The sequence below is a fragment of the Panthera leo genome, chromosome B3 (assembly GCF_018350215.1).
Source record: "Panthera leo isolate Ple1 chromosome B3, P.leo_Ple1_pat1.1, whole genome shotgun sequence".
Taxonomy (NCBI): domain Eukaryota; kingdom Metazoa; phylum Chordata; class Mammalia; order Carnivora; family Felidae; genus Panthera; species Panthera leo.
In genome coordinates this window covers 71433145-71455017 of record NC_056684.1, presented here as the reverse complement: position 1 = coordinate 71455017, position 21873 = coordinate 71433145, and the positions used below count along the sequence as shown (strand labels likewise).

General features: G+C 42.7%; 1 protein-coding gene across 1 annotated transcript in view; it reads left to right on the top strand.

Annotated features, from left to right (window-relative positions):
- The window catches only part of LOC122222280 (ribonuclease pancreatic-like), a 49728-nt gene extending 27855 nt beyond the window's left edge, over positions 1-21873 (top strand). Inside the window, 1 exon segment of the mRNA XM_042942608.1 lies at positions 19832-21873. Coding sequence (XP_042798542.1) covers positions 20964-21653 — 690 coding nt within the window. The 5' untranslated portion in view covers positions 19832-20963 and the 3' untranslated portion in view covers positions 21654-21873.

Below are 21873 nucleotides of genomic sequence, written 5' to 3'. Positions count from 1 at the left end.
TTCTCTCTATATGTTTTTTTTTTTTTTTTTCTGCCAGAAAAGCAGAATATTTGGGCTGGTCTTTAAAAGAATCAGTTATCCCACATGTCAACGATCATGAAAGATCATTGATGAAATAAAGGTCTTCTGTTGAATTGTCCCTTCCTTTCTCGCTAGCCTAATTTCCTCCATTATCAGCATCATTTATTGTGGTCTAATCCGTCTGTCCACACAGAGTGCACACAGCCTGTCCTCTCTGGGTGCATGGCCACTGCACGCAGCCTGCCCAGGTGCCTGACAGCTTGTTCTCAGGATGGATTCATTGTATCAACCTCATGGCCTGTCCATACATTCTTGATTAAGATCAAGGCTTCCTTCTCGTTTCTCTGCTTATGGCAAACCCTGAAACTGTGTGTGCCCCACTCTAGGTCCTCCTGTGTCCAGCCATGGCTTTAATCTCCTGGGCTCACCCATCTCCACCTACCTGTCATTGTGCATTTGAGCTGTAGGGCTGGTGTAGGATAAGGCTTGCGGCTGTCATGCTGAGGGACTGGAAGCACAGACCTGGAGATTATGCAGAACCCTTTCCTGTGCAGCACTTGCTGTGTCAGCTGTGCATATTAAGACCTTGCCAACAGTTTCCTGTCCACCTGGTGACCACCTGCAAATATTTCAACTCTTAAGGGTCAATTACTCCATTGGGCTTTCCTTGGGACAGTTCCTATTCTTTCCTTTATGTTCCTTGCACATTTAAAACTCTTTGATTACAGTGTGGGTCCACATATAGAACTATAAATGTCCTGATGGCAGGAACCATATCTTATTTATCTTTGTACTATAAAGCCCAGTGCGTATAGATGCTTGATACATAATTGTCAAATAAATTAATTATAGTGAACATCTATCATAAGAAAAGTCTAAGAGGTAAAAAGAAACATAGCACAATGGCCCAGTATTAGTTTCCTTGCAGTTTAGTTGGAAAGGTATCATGCAAACTTATACAGGGAGATGACTGAAAACACCAGGTGTTGTTGTTTGTTTGTTTGTTTTTAAGAGAGAGGGGCAGGGAGGGGGCAGAGGAAGAGGGAGAGAGAGAATCCCAAGCAGGCTTCACACTGTCATTGCAGAGCCCGATGCGGGGCTTGAACTCACCAACCATGAGATTATGACCTGAGCCAAAATCACTAGTCAGATGCTTAACCAACTGAGCCACCCAGGTGCCCCTGAAACACAAGGTTCTAAAAACATAATGTAAGCAGTGCAGAAATAGCCTCTCTGCGTTCAGAGCAAGATTAGATCACTCAGGGCTGAAATGGTCTGCCAGGTTCTCTGGGTGGTCATGGGGTGGTTAGTTGAAGTTGGGAGGTGGCTGGGATGAGATTAGATGGGCAAAAGCTCTCTGGACAACAGGAATGGCAAGGGATTCAAAAAGAAAATTTGTACAGTAATACACAGACACATTTGGTTGGAGCAGTAAATGTAACTTTGAAGCAATATTTTTATCTGGTCTATTTGCATACCAACTTGCCAGTTGGCCCAATAATCTCCACAGAATATTTTTTTCCCCTCTAGTACAGGTTCCAGCCTAATGTCAGGTGTCACATTTAATTGCCATGTCTCTTTAGCCACCTTTAATCTGTAACGTTTACATAGTCTTTTAGGTCTTTGAAAGTTTTGAAGAAATCAGCATCTCTCTTTTTTAGATTTCCTGTTAAATAGACCTAATTCTTAAAGAACAGTTGTAGATACACAGAAAAACTGAGCAGAAAGTATAGAGTTCTTATATACCCTCTGCCTCCCATGCCCGCATGCATAGCCTCCTGTATTAGAGTGGTACACTTGTTCCCACCAATGGACCTACATTGACATATCATAATCACTTAAAGTCCATAGAATACATTAGGGTTCATTCTTGGTGTTGTATATATGTATGTAATTAATTTTTTCTCTTGTTAGTCCATGTTTTGTCAGTTTATTTATTTGTTTCTTTTTCTTTTTTATTTTTAGAGAGAGAGTGTGAGTGGGGGAGGGGGTGGGGGGGGAAGAGGTAGGGGAGAATCTCAAGCAGGCTCTACACTCAGTGCAGAGCCCGTCATGGGGTTGGTCCCACAACCGTGGATCACGACCTGAGCCCAAATCCAGAGTTGGATGCTCAATTGACTCAGCCACCCAGGCGCCACTCTCTTTTGTCAGCTTAATTTGTAGGTCCTCAATCACTGAACTTAGAGGGTAGAAGAGAAAGTTTCTTCCTCCCTTATGTTTCCTCCAACCATTCTGTAATCACATGTCCAAGTTGAACCCTGGCTCTTCACAACATTAACCCTTGGGCTCATTTGCTCACTCCTGTAATACATCTAACGTAGTTTGAGAATTGCTTTGCCAGTACCACTATAAAGAATCAGACCACTCAAAAAGTTAAGGATGTGCTTGCAATTTTCCCCTTACCTCTGCCCCACCCTGTTTAAGACTGAAGGTTTACACTTAAACCATAAAATCAGAGATAATAAAAGTGTCGGTGTTTAGTAAGTGTGCTGTATAGCAATACATAATCAACACAACGTTGTTAACCTTAGGTTAGACTGTTGGCTTTCAGGCTCAAATTCATTCCTGTGCTGTTTTCCACTACATTATGTTCCACAAAGTCACAAATGAAATTAACTGGGCATAGAATCAGGAGCAGAAAGTGGTTTCTAGACTGAGATGATAACAGAAAGATAAGTAGGCAGATGCATCTGGCCATCCCAGGGGGAGCCCTCTTTTCTTTCCTTAGACTAGTCAGTGGACATGATGAACTGATTATGAGGAGCATGCCCTAAGGGGCTGAAGGTCAGTGAAAGTTCAGGGCAAACCCCAGATGTCCTCCCCTCACTCCAAATACCCAGTCTAATTTTAATTGCTTTTCTCTGGAAGAGAGTATTTTCTGAAACTTGAACAATCAGCAAGAGCTCAGAAATGTTAAACAAATACTGCATTGTTCACTGAGACCCTAAGTCAATAATGATTTTATTATTTGGCTGTAACTCCAGTCATCTGAACTGGCTGACCAACTTCCAGCTCTGAAATGCTATCTGCAATGGTCTGTTTTTCTGAGGCCAGGGTGTGTCTGGGAGATTTGAAGCTGCTTCAAGGATCCTACCAGGAATCAAGGGCTCTTGAGAGGGAGTTCAGGAGATAGGGCATGACAGGGGACACAGCCCAGACAGCCAGATCTGCTCCCTTTTCTTCCTGGCCCCTCTTCTGTCTACCACACAGAGGTGGTATCCAAAGGTTGGTATCCAACCTTCAGGTGCAAGGAAGCTGTGTTGTTTAGACACCTCTTCCTTCAGCCTTCATTCACACCCTTTGCCTCCTGTTAACAAACTTATCTGTCCCATTTTCCCCCTTGGATGCAGCCATGGCTCCCACCATGGCCCCCATGGAGTTATGCTCAGTTGTACATGGTGTCCCAAGTCTCTCTCAGAGGCATTGCTTTGAATTTCTCATTGCCTGCTGCAAGTTCCCCCAATGTAAATCTCAGTGTGTCCACAATGATGTCCAAGTCCAGATCTGTCTGCATTTTCCTGATAGGAAAATGCCTAATCAAAAACTTCAACCATTGTCATCCCTACTAATTCACAATTAAAAATGAACTTTTAATTCTGACTCTTTAAGAAACAATATCAGTACTTGTGATAAAATTATAAAATGGGGTTCATGAGCGAATGGCTAAGAAAGAATTCTTGAGATGTTTTTGGTGCAAAAAGGCGATTCTATTATAGCATGGGGATAGAACCCGTGGGCAGAAAGAGCTGCACTGAGAGGAGGAGGGACCGATTATATACTTTTTAATTAGTGGGGGTTAGGGATTGCATAAGTCTCTAAGGAATTTGGAAGCAAGGATGTCAGGACTTTGAGGGGCCAGCTGCTGTTAAGATAAGGTTACTTTTAGTCTTTAATAAAACACAAATATTACGGCAGTAAGGCAGCCATGAGTTCCTTGAGGAAGGTCATGCTCTGCATGTTTCAGGTGTCTATCAGTGGACTACAAGCTGCAGGGAGATTTAATTTAAGCTACATTTCTCTTGCCTTTGTTTTCCTCATCACTGGTAATAATAATGTTACAATTCTGTTAAGGCTTGTTATGTGCTTTGAATATGGTGACTGTATAATTTACCGTCTGAATTGAGATACTTAAAAAAAAATTTTATTTATTTATTTTGAGATAGAGATGGAGGGGAGGGGCAGAGAGAGAGGGAGACACAGAATCCTAAACCGGCTTTATGCTCAGTGCAGAGCCCTATGCAGGGCTTGATCCCATGATCCTGGGATCATGACCTGAGCTGAAATCAAGAGTCGGACCCTCAACTGACTGAGCCACCCAAGCGCCCCTGACTTGGGACACTTTTGAGAGTGAAAAGGGACATTATTATGTATTATGCCAAGAGAGTGGGCATAAATAGGGATGGTCCTGGGCAAACAGGGGCGTATGGTTTTGTAGCTATGAACCAGTTTCTCACTATTACCTCACATGACAATAAGGGTAAGGGAGCTCTATGTGGTTTCTCTTATAAGGGCACTAATCCCATTCATAAGGGCTCTACCCTCATGACCTAATCACCTCCCAAAGGCCCCACCTCCAAATACCATCACATTTAGAGTTAGGTTTTAATAGATGAATTTGGGGGTGGGTGTGGGGAAACAAACATTCAGTCTGTATCATCTTTGAGTAAGTACTTTAATTATCCCTGATTACAGATATGGAAACAAATTACAGAGGCTGAAATATCACTGGTCTTCAAAACAGAGGGGCGCCTGGGTAGCTTATTTGGTTGGGCATCCGACTTCGGCTCAGGTCATGATATCGTGGTCCATGAGTTCAAGCCCGGTGTCAGGCTCTGTGCTGACAGCTCAGAGCCTGGAGCCTGTTTCAGATTTTGTGTCTTCCTCTCTCTCTGACCCTCCCCTGTTCATGTTCTGTCTCTCTCTGTCTCAAAAATAAATAAACGTTAAAAAAAATTCAAAAATAAATTAAAAAAACAAAAAACAAAAAACAAAAACCCCAAAAAACAAAATAGTAATGTAGGACTTTTGTGTATTAATCTTACTCATCCAAAAATGCCAGTCAGTGTTGCAGTAACTGATTCTACACCTCTGTCCAAATACACTCCAATACCTATACATTTAAATTATCTTTTATTGTTGCTTTGCCAATCATCAAGCCTGTCTGTTTTGTAGAGATGAAACAGATCCAGAGAGGTGAAATAATCTTCCCTGAACACAGCAAACCAGTCGTGAAGTTACAGCTAATACATACGGTCTCTTCATTCTACTGGATATATTCTTTTTTTTTTTTTTTTAAGTTTCATTTATTTGAATAATCTCCCCACCCAACATGGGGCTTGAACTTATGACCTGGAGATCAAGAATCGCATGCTCCTCTGACTGAGCCAGCTAGGTACCCCACTACTGGTTCTATTCAGTTTCTCAAAAGCAATTTATGGAAATAAATATCACATTGTATGTGCATAAATAAACTACAGTTGTGATGTAAGTCAAACTACTTGAGAAAAATTCCTAGAGATTGACATCACCTTTTGATATGTATAGTGAAGATAAATCAATGTTGATGAAATGAGGCCTCTCAGTAATGGGTCACAGACTCATTCTATACTGGATAACTTTCCCTATGATCCAGAGGACAACAGAGATGATGTAGACATTCTTAGAACCCTGGTTTTTTTTTTTAATGTTTATTTATTTTTGAGAGAGAGACAAAGTGTGAGTGGGGGAGGGGCACCGAGAGAGGGAGACATAGAATCAGAAGCAGGCTCCAGGCTCTGAGTGGTCAGCACAGAGCCTGACGCGGGGCTCAAACCCACGAACTGTGAGATCATGACCTGAGCCGAAGTCAGATGCTAAACCAACTGAGCCACCCAGGCACCCCTAGAACCCTGTTTTAAAGCAGAGGTTCGAGGCAAACAAGAGAAGTCACTCAAGTCCCTTTCATAGGAGAAAATTCCATTGCTAGAAAGGACGTTCCTGTTCTACTCATATACTTAGTCAACTTCCCTGTTTCTCAGCTGCATCCCTCTCCTTGCCTGGTACCTATGTCCCCCTTTCCAAGATGCTCACAGAGAACACAGACTCCTGTTCTTTACCCATCTCTGCCCTGTTCCTGGGGCTATGCTCTGTCTCTGCGCTGTATTTTCAGTGTCTTCTGTACTAACTCCTTTTTTTTAATTTGTTTTATTTTTTATTTTTTAAAATTTACATCCAAATTAGTTAGCATGTAGTGCAACAATGATTTCAAAAGGAGATTCCTTAGTGCCCCTTACCCATTTAGCCCATCCCCCCTCCCACAACCCCTCCAGCAACCACTGTTTGTTCTCCACATTTATGTCTCTTATGTTTTGTCCCCCTCCCTGTTTTTATATTATTTTTGTTTCCCTTCCCTTATGTCCAACTGTTTTGTCTCTTAAAGTCCTCATATGAGTGAAGTCATATGATTTTTGTCTTTCTCTAACTAATTTTGCTTAGCATAATACTCTCCAGTTCCATCCACGTAGTTGCAAATGGCAAGATTTCATTCTTTTTGATTGCCGAGTAGTACTCCATTGTGTGTGTGTGTGTGTGTGTGTGTGTGTGTGTGTGTGTGTGTATATATATATATATATATATATATATATATATATATATATATATCACGTCTTCTTTATCCATTCATCCATCGATGGACATTTGGGCTCTTGCCATACTTTGGCTATTGCTGATAGTGCTGCTGTAAACAATGGGATGTATGTGTCCCTTCAAAACAGCACACCTGTATCCCTTGGATAAATGCCTCGTAGTGCAATTGCTGGGTCGTAGGGTAGTTCTATTTTTAGTTTTTTGAGGAAACTCCATACTGTTTTCCAGAGTGGCTGCACCAGCTTGCATTGCCACCAACAATGCAAAAGAGATCCTCTTTCTCCGCATCCTCGCCAACATCTGTCGTTGCCTGAGTTGTTAATGTTAGCCATTCTGACAGGTGTCAGGTGGTATCTCATTGTGGTTTTGATTTGTATTTCCCTGATGATGAGTGATGTTGAGCACTTTTTCAGTGCCAGTTGGCCATATGGATGTCTTCCTTGGAGAAGTGTCTATTCATGTCTTTTGCCCATTTCTTCACTGGATTATTTGTGTTTTGGGTGTTGAGTTTGATCTGTCTTTATTTTTTTCCCCATCTTTTCTCCCCTCAGGGAGTCCCCCTTAAAATTTCTTACAGGGCTGGTTTAGTGGTCACAAACTCCTTTAATTTTTGTTTGTCTGGGAAACTTTTTTTTATATCTCCTTCTATTTTGAATGACAGCCTTGTTGGATAAAGAATTCGTGGCTGCATATTTTTCTGATTCAGCGCATTGACTATATTCTGCCACTGCTTTCTCGCCTGCCAAGTTTCTGTGGATGGGTCTGCTGAAAACCTGATCTGTCTTTCCTTGTAGGTTAAGGACTTTTTTCCCCTTGCTGCTTTCATGATTCTCTCCTTGCCTGAGTATTTTGTGAATTTGACTCTTATATGCCTTGTTGATGGTCGGTGTTTGTTGAATCTAATGGGAGTCCTCTGTGCTTCCTGGATTTTGATGTCTGTGTCCTTCCCCAGGTTAGGAAAGTTTTCCACTGTGATTTGCAGACATAACCTTTCTACCCCTATTTCTCTCTCTTCCTCTTGTGGGACCCCTATGAGTCTGATGTTGTTTCTTTTTAATGAGTCACTGATTTCTCTAATTCTTAAATCGTGCTCTTTTGCCTTAATCTCCCTCTTTTTTTCCTGCTTCATTTTTCTCCATAAATTTGTCCTCTATATCGCTGATGCTCTGTTCTGCCCCAGCCATCCTTGCCACCACAACATCCATTCGAGATTGCAGCTCAGTTACAACATTTTTTATTTCATCCTGACTAGCTTTTACTTCTTTTATCTCTGCAGAAAGGGATTCTAATTTATTTTTGACTCCAGCTAGTATTCTTATTATCATGATTCTAAATTCTGATTCAGACATCTTGCTTGTATCTGTGTTGGTTAAGTCCCTGGCTGTCGTTTCTCTCTGCTCTTTCTTTTGGTGTGCATTCCTTTGTTTCATCATTTTGAAGGGAGAAAAGGAATTAATGAGGTAGAAAAAATTAAAATTAAAAAAATTAAAACTAAAAAATATTAAAATTAAAAAATTAAGAACAAACACACACACACACACAAAATCGAATAAATGATGCTAGATCCTAGGTGTGTTTTGGTCTGGGTATGGAAAGGGGCTTGATACTTAGAGAGAAAATGGGAAAGAAAAAAAAGAAATCATTTGAAAATTTGAAAAAATGAAAACACTGAAGTAGACTAAAATTAAATGATGGAAGTAAAATAGAATTTGAAAGAATTTACAGAAAAGTAAAAAATATGGTAGAAAAAAATTAAAGAAAATATTTTTAGTGAAAATTGAAAATAAAAATGAATTTTTTCTTTTCTGTATTCAAGAAAAAGAAAAGAAACAAGAAAGAAAAAAAGAAAAAAGGAAGAAAAAAAAGAAAGAATATTGAATGCATGGACCGATGAACAGACTGAAATAAGACTAAAGCTATTTTGTCTTCCCCTAGGAGTCAAACTATGAAGCACTTTATGGTCCATAAACTAAGCAGGTGGAGAGACTTGTGTTCCTAAAGAATGAGGTTGGCCCAGTTGGGTGGGGCATAGGGTAATGGCTCCATTCTCCGCTAGATGGCGCTGCCTAGCTTTTGGGGTGGATTCTTGTGGCGCTTGTAGGTGCGTAAGCGCATGCGCGGGTGCGGTTAAAATGGCGTCACCCAGTCACCCAGTCTTAGTATCCAACTCTGTTCTCCCCGATCAGCAATCGCGCACCCATCCTTTGTCTTCGGCTTCCATCTACTCCACGCTTTTGCACAGTCTGCGACCAAGCCCCAGGCAGCATCTGCCTCTTGAGTTTTGTCTCAGATGCTGTTGTTTTCCCCCACCTCTTACTTCTGAAGGACTGCGGCTTTGACCTGTTCTGCCCCTCTGCAGGAGGGTCTCACTGAGCAATGACCTGGTGCCAGCTGCACCGAGGAACATTTGTGGGACAGTGCTGCTGCTGATGCCCAGAGACTGTGGCCGGGTGCCAGCCCACCCCAGAAAAAGTTCGTAAGATAGTGTAGCATCAGCGTTTCAAGGATTATGGAAAATCACAACACACATCTGGCACCAGGCTTCACCCTTAACGACCTTGTTCCAGCACCAGCGAATGTGATTGTTCTCCCGGGTCCACTGGGGCCTTACCTTTGGGGGACCCACACAGCCTCTACCAAGTGTCCTCCCGGCAAGGCAACCGCCTTTCCACTTGTGGCCTGAAGAACCCTGGACTCCACTCTGCTCCTGGGGATTCACCCTTCCCACCAGAGCACCGCCAGGTATCAAGCTGCGGAGTTCAGACTCTGTGCTCCCCCTGTTGATAGTCTTAATGGAATTTAAACGCTTTCCTTTCTCCCTTCTTAGTTCAGTCCTTGCAGCTGTTTTCACTTTTCCACTTTCTCTCCAGCTGTTTTTTGGGGGGTGTGTTTCCCCTATTCTCCCCCCATCTCCGTCGTCTCAACCCACGCAAACCCGGCTCCCTGCCCTCTGTGGCTTCTTTCTCCCTAAATTCACCTCTCCATGCTGCATACCTACTGAATTCTGTGGTTCAGTTTGTGAAGATTGTTGTGTTAATCCTCAGATCAATTTTCTAGGTGTGCAGGATGGTTTAGTGTTGGTCTGGCTCTATTTCATGGACGCGAGAGACACAAAAACCTTCCATGCTGTTCCATCATCTTGCCTCCCCTAAAAGGATTCTATTTCTCTGTCCCTTGTACTTAAATGTGACCATGAGGCTTTCTCTGGTTAATGAAGTGTGAGTAGACATGACACGTGTCCCTTACAGTAGAAGGGTTAAGAACCATCCTGTGGGTTGTTTGTCTTTCCTCTGCCTCTGTGATTATGAAGTATGTGTCAAGACGAAGTCTGTGTGTTTGTATTCCCAAGTAACTACAGGGGGCAGAGTCCCTTGGTTGGACCAGGATAGACCTGTAGCAGAAATGGGAAATTTTGAGTTTCTTTGTTACTGGAGTACAACCAAGCCTATCCTTACTGATCCTCATTGCACTTATTGTCTCTGCTAGTTTGGAATTCATACCCATTCTTTTCATTATTTACCTTAGAGATTCCAAAATGCATACTAAACATATAAAAGTCTAATCAATACCTTTTAGTCATCTCTTGAACACATGGCAATTCATATTACTTCCAAATTATGTTACTGACATATATTTCGATTTTATCTTAAAAATTTTTTTTAATGTTTATTTATTTTTGAGACAGAGAGAGAGAGAGAGAGAGAGACTGAGCGTGAGTCGGGGAGAGGGAGAGAGAAGGAGGGAGAGGGAGACACAGAATCCATAGTAGCCTCCAGGCTCCGATCTGTCAGCACAGAGCCCGACGCGGGCTCGAACCCATGAACCACGAGATCATGACCTGAGCCGGAGTCAGGCACTCAACCGACTGAGCCACCCAGGCACCCCTGATTTTATCTTTTTAATTCAACAAGATATTATTATTTTATGCAGTTGAGAAGGTTTTTTATATTTGCTCACATATTTATCATCATCTTTTTTTTATTCCTTCCTGAATTTCAGACATCCATCGAATAGCTTTTCCCTCTAACCTGAAATCCGTGCTTTGAAATTTTTTTAGTGAAGGTTTACTAGTTAGAAATTCCATGAGGTTTTATTTTATTTTATTTTTATGTCTGCAAATGTTTTATTTTACCTTCATTGTTATGTGACAGGGTAAATAATTCTAGGCTGGTGTGTTGAGAAACCAGAGCTCATGTATTAAACTAAGAATATGCAGATTATGACCTGCTGAAGAGGAGGTGCAAGCCGCCTACATGGCCATGTTACTCCGTCAGCCTTCCAGCTGCCACTTTGGGGAATGGAAAGCCCAGTGTCATTTTGCTTGGAGGTCTAGTTTCAGTACACGTAAATAGAAGTAAAGTCACAAGATTTGTTACTTACAGATCCCAGAAATGGTGAGATGGAGGGTCGGGCAGGCAGTGGTGGGGCGGTGGGGAGGGAAGGTTGGGGGATGAGCCAATGGCACAGTGAACCAGGGGACAGGGCAGTCCTCTGTCCCTGGTCACAAGTAAGCAAGAGATAGAGAGCAAGGTAACAGGCACCCATCACTTAAAAGGTTGGCGTGGAGGCCACTAACTTTCCACCAGCTCAGCTATAAGTGGTTATTTCAAAAGGTGCCCTCGGTAAAGCAGAGCAAGAACTTGCTCTTCTCTAAATATCTAGACTCTGAGCAGTTGTCATACTGTAAGATGTCTAGGCAGCAACTCAAAAATTGTTTTTCTCATCACAGTTGGCAATGATTTCCTGTCAGCACTTTAAACATAATAGTTCCTTGCTTTTCTGCCTTCCACAGTCTCTATTGAGAAGTCACCTATCAGTCTGTCATTCCTTTGAAAATAATCTCAAAAACCCCATAGTCTTTCTCATTATACTGGGTGTTCCTCCTGTGTTCTTCATCTTTATAAATGAATCACATAAGCCAGAATTCCTACAGTCATCACTTCCTAGCACTTCTGTGCCTCTTCTGCCAATGGACATTCCATTGGTAACAAAGCAGGACCTGGAAGATACTTTGCTGTTCCCTTTGCCATGACTTGCCATTCAAGCGTCAACACTTTTGGACATCTATGTACACATATGAACAAAAACTTGAAATCCAGAAGATCATTAAAGTAGTAAACTTAAAAACAATTTTTTAAAGTAATCTCTACACCCAACATGGGACTCAAACCCACAACTCTGACATCAAGAGTTACATGCTCTGGCGACTGAGCAAGCCAGGTGCCCCCATAAACTTTCAAATTTAAATGGGAAATGACATTTTAAAAACTATTACTTTGGGGCATCTGGGTGGCTCAATCAGTTAAGCATTAAACTCTTGGTTTCAGCTCAGGTCATGATCTCATGGTTTGTGAGATCGAGCCCCCTGTTGGACTCTGCACTGACAGCACAGATCCTGCTTGGGATTCTCTCTCTCACTCTCTATCTACCTCACCCTGCTCATGTGTGTGCACTCTCTCTCTCTCTCTCTCTCTCTCTCTCAAAATAAATAAATAAATTAAAAAATTATTACTTCTTACTTATGTCTTATACCTGATATGTGAAAATAAATGCCCAGTCCACTGTGTTTTAGTTAATCTGGGCTTGAATATCAAATCTATTACTTTCTGGCCTCAAGTCTGGCAAGTTATATAACTTCTCTGAGGTTGCTCATCTACAAAGTGATATAATAACAGCATTCATCTCTTGGTGTTGTTGGGAGTATTAAATGAACAATTAAATTGCTACATAGGGCAATGTAATCTGGGGTTCTACTCACCAGGTCTTTTTCTCTTCTCTTCTCTTCTCTTCTCTTCTCTTCTCTTCTCTTCTCTTCTCTTCTCTTCCCTTCCCTTCCCTTCCCTTCCCTTCCCTTCCCTTCCCTTCCCTTCCCTTCTCTTCTCTTCTCTTCCCGTCCCTTCCCGTCCCTTCCCTTACTTTCAGATTTTTTAAAAATAATCTCTGCACCCAGTGTGGGGCTTCAACACACCACCCTGAGATCGAGAGTCACACACTCCACCAAATGAGTCAGCCAGGCACCCTATCAATGTCCCCTTTCTCTCATTGCCCTGAACCAACCAATCACCAAGTTCTGTAGATTTTGGCTCTTTCATCTCTGTCTGCTGTTTTTCATTCCCATAGCTTATTTCAGGCCATCATCAATTCCCTCAGGTTCTCTAATGTAGCTGTCTCTAGTCCTTCCCTACTGTCTTTCCTAATACCTGTTACTTCCTACATTAGCCCCACAGGCCCACCAGGACTTTCAAGGCCCAAAGAGCCATGCCCTCTCTCATCTACAGATCTTTGACTTGCTGCTTCATTTATCTGGAAAACTCTTTCTCTCAACATTACTTTACTCTTACTCATCTTTTGGGTCCCCACTCAGCTGTGACTTATTCTGGGAGACATTTCTGAAGCCTACAAAAGTAGGGCGAAGTGTTCCTCCATACGATCTCTCACACTAGTGGTCTTTGCCATGAAACATTTTAAAGTTTAGTTATTTTGAGAGAGGGAGAGAGCGAGAGAGAGAGAGAGAGAGAGAACACGCATGCACGTGAGTGTACGAGCCAGGAGGGGCAGAGGGAAAGAGAATCCCAAGCAGTTTCCACACTCAGCGAGGAGCCCGACATGGGGCTCAAACTCACAAACTGTGAGATCGTGACCTGAGCCAAAGCCAAGAGTTGGACTGTCACGTAGCATTTTGTTTTACTGTTTATTTGCTTATATCTCCCAAAGGACTGTAAGGTCACTGAGGGCAGCAATTCTGTCTGAATCACTGTTGTATCCATATTGCCTAGCACAGCCTACACTATGCAAGCACTCAGCGTAGCGTGGAGGAAGGTATTGCTGGGAAACTCATCATCATCCCACCTCTGTCCAGTAGTTATGCATTTTGTTTTTTGCTTCCAAAGTCAGAAGACTTATACCTGTGAAATTTCATCTTTTAGTTTTTGGATGTAACCCACTACGACTGGCAAGAGCTTTTTGGGTCTTGATTCTATCATCCATGTTTTTTTCTCTCTCTGTCATCTGTCTGTTGCACCATGTATTGTGAGATCCTGCATCTTTGTTGAAATCATCTGTAAATGTGATGAACAGGACAGGCCTGATGAAGCAGCTCCATGTCACAGCATCATAAGATCTGACTTAACCAGGGAGACAGGTAGCCATGTATCACGAGACTTTATCCAATGCTTTGCTGAAGTAAAGATGCCAAATATTCCTTAATTCTATCTTGTCAAGGCAGGGAATGAGATTAGTTTCATTTGATTTTCATGTGAATCTGTGCTTGACTGTTATTTATTATCATTTCATTTCAAGTCCGAACAGTAAATCAGAGCTTTAATTGCTCTGTTTGGAATTTTCTTGGAGTTAGTGTATTATTTTTGGACTCCATTTGTTTCTTTTTTGTTTTCACTTCCTCTGGCCCTTCAACCTATGTGACCACTCCAGATATCATATCCTACCCTGTCCTTACAAGGATCCTAGGTGATCACTTAAGACCATCCCATTCATGCCTTCTTGTTCCAGATTTTCTGGTGCTCATTCTCATCTCTGGTTTTGAATATTTTGCAACATACTTGCATTTGAAATTTTGACTCAGGTCCTCCTAGATTTAGAAGTCCTCTGTCTAAGGGGTGCCTGGTGGCTCAGTTGGTTAAGCGTCCGACTTCGGCTCAGGTCATGATCTCCTGGTTCATGAGCCTACATTGGGCTCCGTGCTGACAGTGCAAAGCCTGCTTGGGATTCTCTCTCTCTCCCTGTCTCTTTACCCCTCCCCTACACATTCTCTCTCTGTCTCTCTCTTGCTATTGAAATAAACAAATAAACTTTAGAAGTCTTCTGCTTGAAGGGTGCCTGGATGGTTCAGTTGATTGAGTGTCTGACTCTTGATTTCAGCTCAGGTCATGATCCCAGGGATTCTCTCTCTCTCCCTCTGCCTCTCCTCTCTCTCTTTCTAAAATATCCTGTCTGGATTTTCCCACTGTGATATATATTTTTTTAAAGAGATTTTTTTTTTCATTTTGAAAAGAAACTCAAGTTCACCTAAAAGTTGAAAGTAGAATTCCAAGGGCTTTCTTTTTCTTGAGCCAATTGAGGCATAAACCACTTTGAAACCATGATGCCCACCACCACCTACCACCCTTACCCCCACCAAATACATTAGCGTGTGTTGCATACAAACAAGGACATTCTCCTACTTAACCACAGTCATCAAACAGGAAATGAACCTTGATGCTGAACCACAATTTAATCCTCAGATCCCATTCAAGTTTGCCAATTGCCTCAATAGTGTCTTTAAAAAAAAATTGTTTTTTAATGTTTATTTATTTTTGAGAGAGACAGAACAAGAGTAGGGGAGGGGCAGAAAGAAAGGGAGACAGAGAATCTGAAGCAGCCTCGAATTCACGAACCGTGAGATCATGACCCGAGCCAAATTCAGACGCTTAACCAACTGAGCCACCAAGGCACCCCTCAATAGTGTCTTTTATAGCAAAAGATTTCAGTTCAGAATTACATGTTGTTTTAGTTGCTGTGTCTCTCTACTTTCCTTCCACCTGGGACAATTCCTCAGGTTTTTCTTGACTTCCTGACTTTGACAGTTGTTTTGTAGCATATCTTTCAATTTGGGTTCGCCTGATTTTCTTCATTATTAAATTCAAGTTATGCATCTTTGATAGGAAGATCAGGGAAGTGATGCTGTGTTCTTCTTGTTGTACCTTAATTAGGTAACACGTGATATTTTGACTTACTCTATTACTTATGCCTGGAACAATCCACTCTTTGCTAGATTAACTTCCTTGTCCCAATTTCTTCTGCCTATAAAGGTCTTCCATTTTGTACAGCTCTTCAGAGCTTCTGTCTGCTCAGTGGGATGCAGCCCCATTCATGGATCATCAAATAAAGCCAATTACATCTGTATACTCACTCTGCTGGATTTTGTTTTTTTAGCATGGCCCACTTGGATCCCCAGAGTTGATAGGGAGATTTTTTTTTTTAATGTTTATTTTTTGAGAGAGAGAGGAGCACAAATGGTGGAGGGGCAGAGAGAGACAAGGAGGCAGAGAATCTGAAGCAGGGTCCATGCTGTCAGTGCAAAGCCCAACGTGGGGCTCCAACTCATGAACCATGAAATCATGACCTGAGCCAAAGCCAGACGCTCAACTGACTGAGCCACCTAGGTGCCCCGATATGGAGATTATTTTATTTATTTATTTATTTATTTATTTATTTATTTATTTATTTTTTTATGCTTCCAGTTGTTTATTTTTTATTTTTTTTATAGGAATCCTGAAGGTTTTATTTTAATTATTATTCTCTCAGTTACATAATTTTTTTTAATATATGAAATTTATTGTCAAATTGGTTTCCATACAACACCCAGTGCTCATCCCAAAAGGTGCCCTCCTCAATACCCATCACCCACCGTACCCTCCCTCCCACCCCCCATCTACCCTCAGTTTGTTCTCAGTTTTTAACAGTCTCTTATGCTTTGGCTCTCTCCCACTCTAACCTCTTTTTTTTTTTTTTTTTTTTTCCTTCCCCTCCCCCATGGGTTTCTGTTAAGTTTCTCAGGATCCACATAAGAGTGAAACCATATGGTATCTGTCTTTCTCTGTATGGCTTATTTCACTTAGCATCACAGTCTCCAGTTCCATCCACGTTGCTACAAAAGGCCATATTTCATTTTTTCTCATTGCCACGTAGTATTCCATTGTGTATATAAACCACAATTTCTTTATCCATTCATCAGTTGATGGACATTTAGGCTCTTTCCATAATTTGGCTATTGTTGAGAGTGCTGCTATAAACATTGGGGTACAAGTGCCCCTATGCATCAGTACTCCTGTATCCCTTGGATAAATTCCTAGCAGTGCTATTGCTGGGTCATAGGGTAGGTCTATTTTTAATTTTCTGAGGAACCTCCACACTGTTTTCCAGAGTGGCTGCACCAATTTGCATTCCCACGAACAGTGCAAGAGGGTTCCCGTTTCTCCACATCCTCTCCAGCATCTATAGTCTCCTGATTTGTTCATTTTGGCCACTCTGATGGGCGTGAGGTGATATCTGAGTGTGGTTTTGATTTGTATTTCCCTGATAAGGAGCGACGTTGAACATCTTTTCATGTGCCTGTTGGCCATCCGGATGTCTTCTTTAGAGAAGTGTCTATTTATGTTTTCTTCCCATTTCTTCACTGGGTTATTTGTTTTTCGGGTGTGGAGTTTGGTGAGCTCTTTATAGATTTTGGATACTAGCCCTTTGTCCGATATGTCATTTGCAAACGTATGGCCAACTCATCTTTGACAAAGCAGGAAAGAACATCCAATGGAAAAAAGACAGTCTCTTTAACAAATGGTGCTGGGAGAACTGGACAGCAACATGGAGAAGGTTGAAACTAGACCACTTTCTCACACCATTCACAAAAATAAACTCAAAATGGATAAAGGACCTGAATGTGAGACAGGAAACCATCAAAACCTTAGAGGAGAAAGCAGGAAAAGACCTCTCTGACCTCAGCCATAGCAATCTCTTACTCGACACATCCCCAAAGGCAAGGGAATTAAAAGCAAAAGTGAATTACTGGGACCTTATGGAGATTATTTTAAACTGAAGATAGTTGAGACTCAGAAGACGCAGAAGAAGGCTTTTCAGAGCTTCTTTTATCTGAATAAAGGCAGAGTCTTCTGAGAGTGAAGGCACTGTAAATCCCCTCTGGGGCAGTTTTACAGCCAGAAAGAAGACAAATCACTCACACCTGCATAAACAAACATTATCACAAGTTATCTTACTTCCTACTTGTTCCCCTAAAAGCTCATTTATCTCTCTTAAAAAACAAACAAACAAACAAACAAACAAGGGGCGCCTGGGTGGCTCCATTGGTTAAGTGACCGACTCCGGCTCAGGTCATGATCTCAAGGTTTGTGGGTTTGAGCTCCGCATCTGGCTCTGTGGTGACAGCTCAGAGCCTGGAGCCTGCTTCTGATTCTGTGTCTTCCTTTCTTTCTGCCCCTCCCCCTGCTTGCAGTCTTCCTCTCTCTCTCCCTCCCTCTCTCTCTCTCTCTCTCTCTCAAAAATAAACAAACATTAAAAAGAAAATTAAAAAAAAAAAAACAAAACCCCACCTGTTTCCTATAGAGCCCCCCTTCTCCCTATTAAGTTAGCATATAAACCCTCATCCTTAGCTTTTTAGCTTTAAGCCACTTTTGTGCTCTTACACAGGCATATGGATAAATGTTGTCTATTTGCCTGTTAAACTGTCTTTTGTCAGTTAATTTGTAGGCTCTCCAACATGAACCTAAGTGGTTAAGAAAAGTTTTCCTCCCAACACTACTCCAGATGATATGAGTACTGTCTAAGGATTAAGAGAAGACAAAACCCAGGTGGAGGGTGGTGTGTTGGTCAAATTACAGAAATACACAACTGAAAACTCACACCATACCACATCTTCCTTGGCCCTACCGCTACTTCCAAATTCATGTGCATTAGCAAATAGTGCTGACTTTACTACAGATTTCTTGGATATCATGTGGCAAACAATAAAAACGTTTCCCTTTAAAGAATTCTGTTCTTCTCCCAGAATTCCCTCTCTTCTCTCCCTTTCCCTTGTCTCTCCCACCCCAGGGCTTCAAAACTTCGTGCTTTTTTCAATTCAGGTTTTCAGTAAAGCAAAAGCCTGGCAGTTCCCTTACTTCACCCCTTATAAGGAGTAAGTCAGAGTTGGCACAATGTTAATGAAACAGACTCCTTAAGGATCTCAACACCACCCTACATGAGCAATCACGAGAGCCAACATTGATCATGCTTTCTAGAGACCTTTCTAAGCCCTCTGTATATCTTACCTTATTTTGTCCTCATAATAAAGCTAAGACATACATATCATCATCCCCATTTCAGAGATGAGGAAACTGAGGAACAGAGAAATAAATTAAGTTCACTAGCTTGCCCAACTCGTAAGATGCTAAGTCAGAATTTGGACCAAGACAGTTGGAGGGAATGTTTATTTTTTTCACTCCACAAGAATTGAAATGGTCACCCAGCAAAAACAGATCCCTTTCTAGGAGGTGTGAAATTTTATAAAATTTCTAGACACAACAGAATCCATCTTGAAATTCCATTTCCTTTTCTAATGAACTTTTGAATTGGGCAAGAAGACCTTTTGATCTGGGCCAGACACAGAAATTGTTTTACAAGCAGTTGTTTACAAAGTCCGCAGGACACCTGGCATCTGGATCATAGAACTGGCAGTGTGGACTTTCTGGAAACAGAATAATTAATTAATGCCTATCAGGAAGAGTGTGGCTTGATAACACCAAGAAGTCAGTTAGTCAAAGTGTAAATACCCATGGCTCAGTTTGTTAGTGCCAATCACATTTTTCCTTCTCCTCCCTTATTTGAATTAGGTAATTGCCCCCATGTCCCTCTTTCTCCTGAAAACCCCACTCTTCCTGTGTAGGCAGAACACTTTTCTGGGTACTCTGGAATCTGCTCCCCAAACTGCAATCCTGAGACCTCCCACCCCCATAAAGGCCTTTGTTCTTCATCAGTTTTGCCTCTTTTTTGGTTGGCAGAGGCAATCCTGCTATTAAGAAATATGGCGTTCTCCTACAACCCAGCAGTTGCACTACTAGGTATTTATCCAGGGGATACAGTTGTGCTGTTTTGAAGGGGCATGTGCACCCCAATGTTTATAGCAGCACTATCAACAATAGCCAATGTATGGAAGGAGCCTAAATGTCCATCAATGGATAAATGGATAAAGAAGAAGATGTGGTATATATATATGCGCAATGGACTGTTACTTGGCAGTCAAAAAGAATGAAATCTTGTCATTTGCAATAACGTAGATGGAACTAGAGGGTATTATGCTAAGCGAAATTAGAGAAACACAAATATCATATGACTTCACTCATATGAGAACTTTAAGAGACAAACCAGATGAACATAAGGGAAGGGAAGCAAAAAGAATATAAAAACAGGGAGGGGGACAAAACATTCGAGACTCTTAAATATGGAGAAGAAACAGAGGGTTGCTGGAGGGGTTGTGGGAGGGGGGATGGGCTAAATGGGCAAGGGGCATTAAGGAATCTACTCCTGAAATCATTGTTGCACTGTATGCTAACTAACTTGGATGTAAATTAAAAAAAATAAATTAAAAAATAAAATAAAATAAAAAGAAATATGGCGTTCTCTTTTTTTTCTCCAACAGGGATTTGGGGTTTTGGTTTAGCTTCAGTTCCTCTCCTCAACTCTGACCTTACAGGAGTGGTCGCTGTAGATGTGAACCACCCACACACTCACCTTCCGAACCCACGTCGGCTGCAGTGGCCACACTGGGCTAGGTCACAGGCGGGCACTACCTCCCTGCCCCTGGACCTGAGAAGCCTCCAGCTGGACGCCTCACCCCTCTCCTCACAGAAGGAATTTCAACCGCTCCAGGACTCCTGGGGAGAGAGAGGACCTTCATTTCCCTCCTGCTTGGTGATCACATGTTTATGTGCCCTCTGCTAACCACTACTGAGGGCTCTTTGGTGAAAATGGCCCTGAGATTACAAAGACTTTGCTGGAGTTCAGGCACCAGTGCTGTGGTGACTTTCTCTGCTGCTCCTTGTGAACCAGCAGACCCATGAGATTCACAGGAAGGTTCCTATAGGCAAAGACTCATCCTTCCCAGCAATGCTGCAAAAGTTTGGCCTGGCTGATTCCTCACCCCTCGCTCCCAACGTCCTTGATTCCCTCTGGACTGAAAGCAAGATGCTCCTCCCACCCTTCTTTTCTTAGAAGCCAAGCCCCTTTGTAATCTATATAAGATTCATACCCCGGGGATCCAGGGATTGCAGAGACTGGCCTTCTGCTCTCACCTGGAGACGAAGCTAGAGACCCAGGTCAGTAGCCCAAGAGGCGGTCTCAGGGACTCCTTCTGCTTAAGGGTTGGAGAAGAGGAATCAGGGTGGGTGAGGCTCGCATGGAGAAAGCTTGGGCTAGGCAAATATCCAGATGGAGCATGGGAGCTGCAGACAACTAATGAATGGGGCTGGAGAAGGAGCAGCAGCCCCCCTGCCCCAAGCTGGGGGACACAAGCACCTCTCTTTGGAATACAATGGCATCCCTTTGTGATGCCAATGTTGGGCAGTGGGCTGCTTCCCTTGTGTTGGAGGACAACAGGGCTCTGTCAGTTATGATCCTAGATGTTCTGGTGGTATCTCAGGGATGCAATTTAGCTCACAGTTTATTCAAAAGGATTTTCTAATGAGCCACTTGAGTTCTGGGTCTAGACGTATTTTAAATTTAAAACTCCCTAGTATTCAGGCACAGGACTGCAGGATTTGAGATCACTTTCAATGTCACCACCCGGAGGGGAAGACCACCTCTCTCTAGCTAGTGGGAGAACAGTGTATGTGAGTGTGTTGTTACTTGGAAAATTGTGCAGAGGGAGGGATATCTTTCTGGAGGACCCAAAGGGAGACTGTGAGCCAGGGAGGCCACAGGTAGGAGCTGGGGTTCTCTTTCTCAGGCAGCGCTTTCTCTCTCCTCTCCCTTTCCTAGCTAGGCTCTCCCAGGGAAGTGAGACCACCATGGCTCAGAAAAGGTTCTGCATCTGGTTCCCACTTCTGGTCCTGGTGCTGCTGGCGCTGGGGTACGTCCAGCCTTCTCTGGGCAAGGAATCCCGGGCCATGAAGTTCCAGCGGCAGCACGTGGACTCGAACCTCACCAACTATGGCCGCAACTACTGCAACGAAATGATGAGGCGCCGGCAAATGACAGATGGACGGTGCAAGCCGGTGAACACCTTTGTACATGAGCCTCTGGCAGATGTCCAGGACGTCTGCCTCCAGGGAAATGTCACCTGCAAGAATGGGCAGCCCAACTGCCACCAGAGTTTCTCAAAGATGAGTATCACCGACTGTCACCTGAGGCCTGGCTCCAGATACCCCTGATGTACATATGAGACCACCCAGAAACATAAATACATCATCGTGGCCTGTGAGGGGGACCCGTATGTGCCAGTCCACTTTGATGATTCTGTTTAGGTCTCCACCTGAGGCCGGAGCAGTGAGATGCACCCCCTCACCACTGTGACCCCTGCGTCTCCCCTCTCCCTTCCCTGCCCTGAGGGAAATAACTCAAGTTGGTGCTCCTCTCCAGTACACAAATGCTTCCCTGCCCAAGGCTTGCCCTTGCATGGTTTGAGGGGTGAGGTGTGCCCCATGTTAACCACTTCACAGCTTCTTTCAATAAAACACAGTTGCA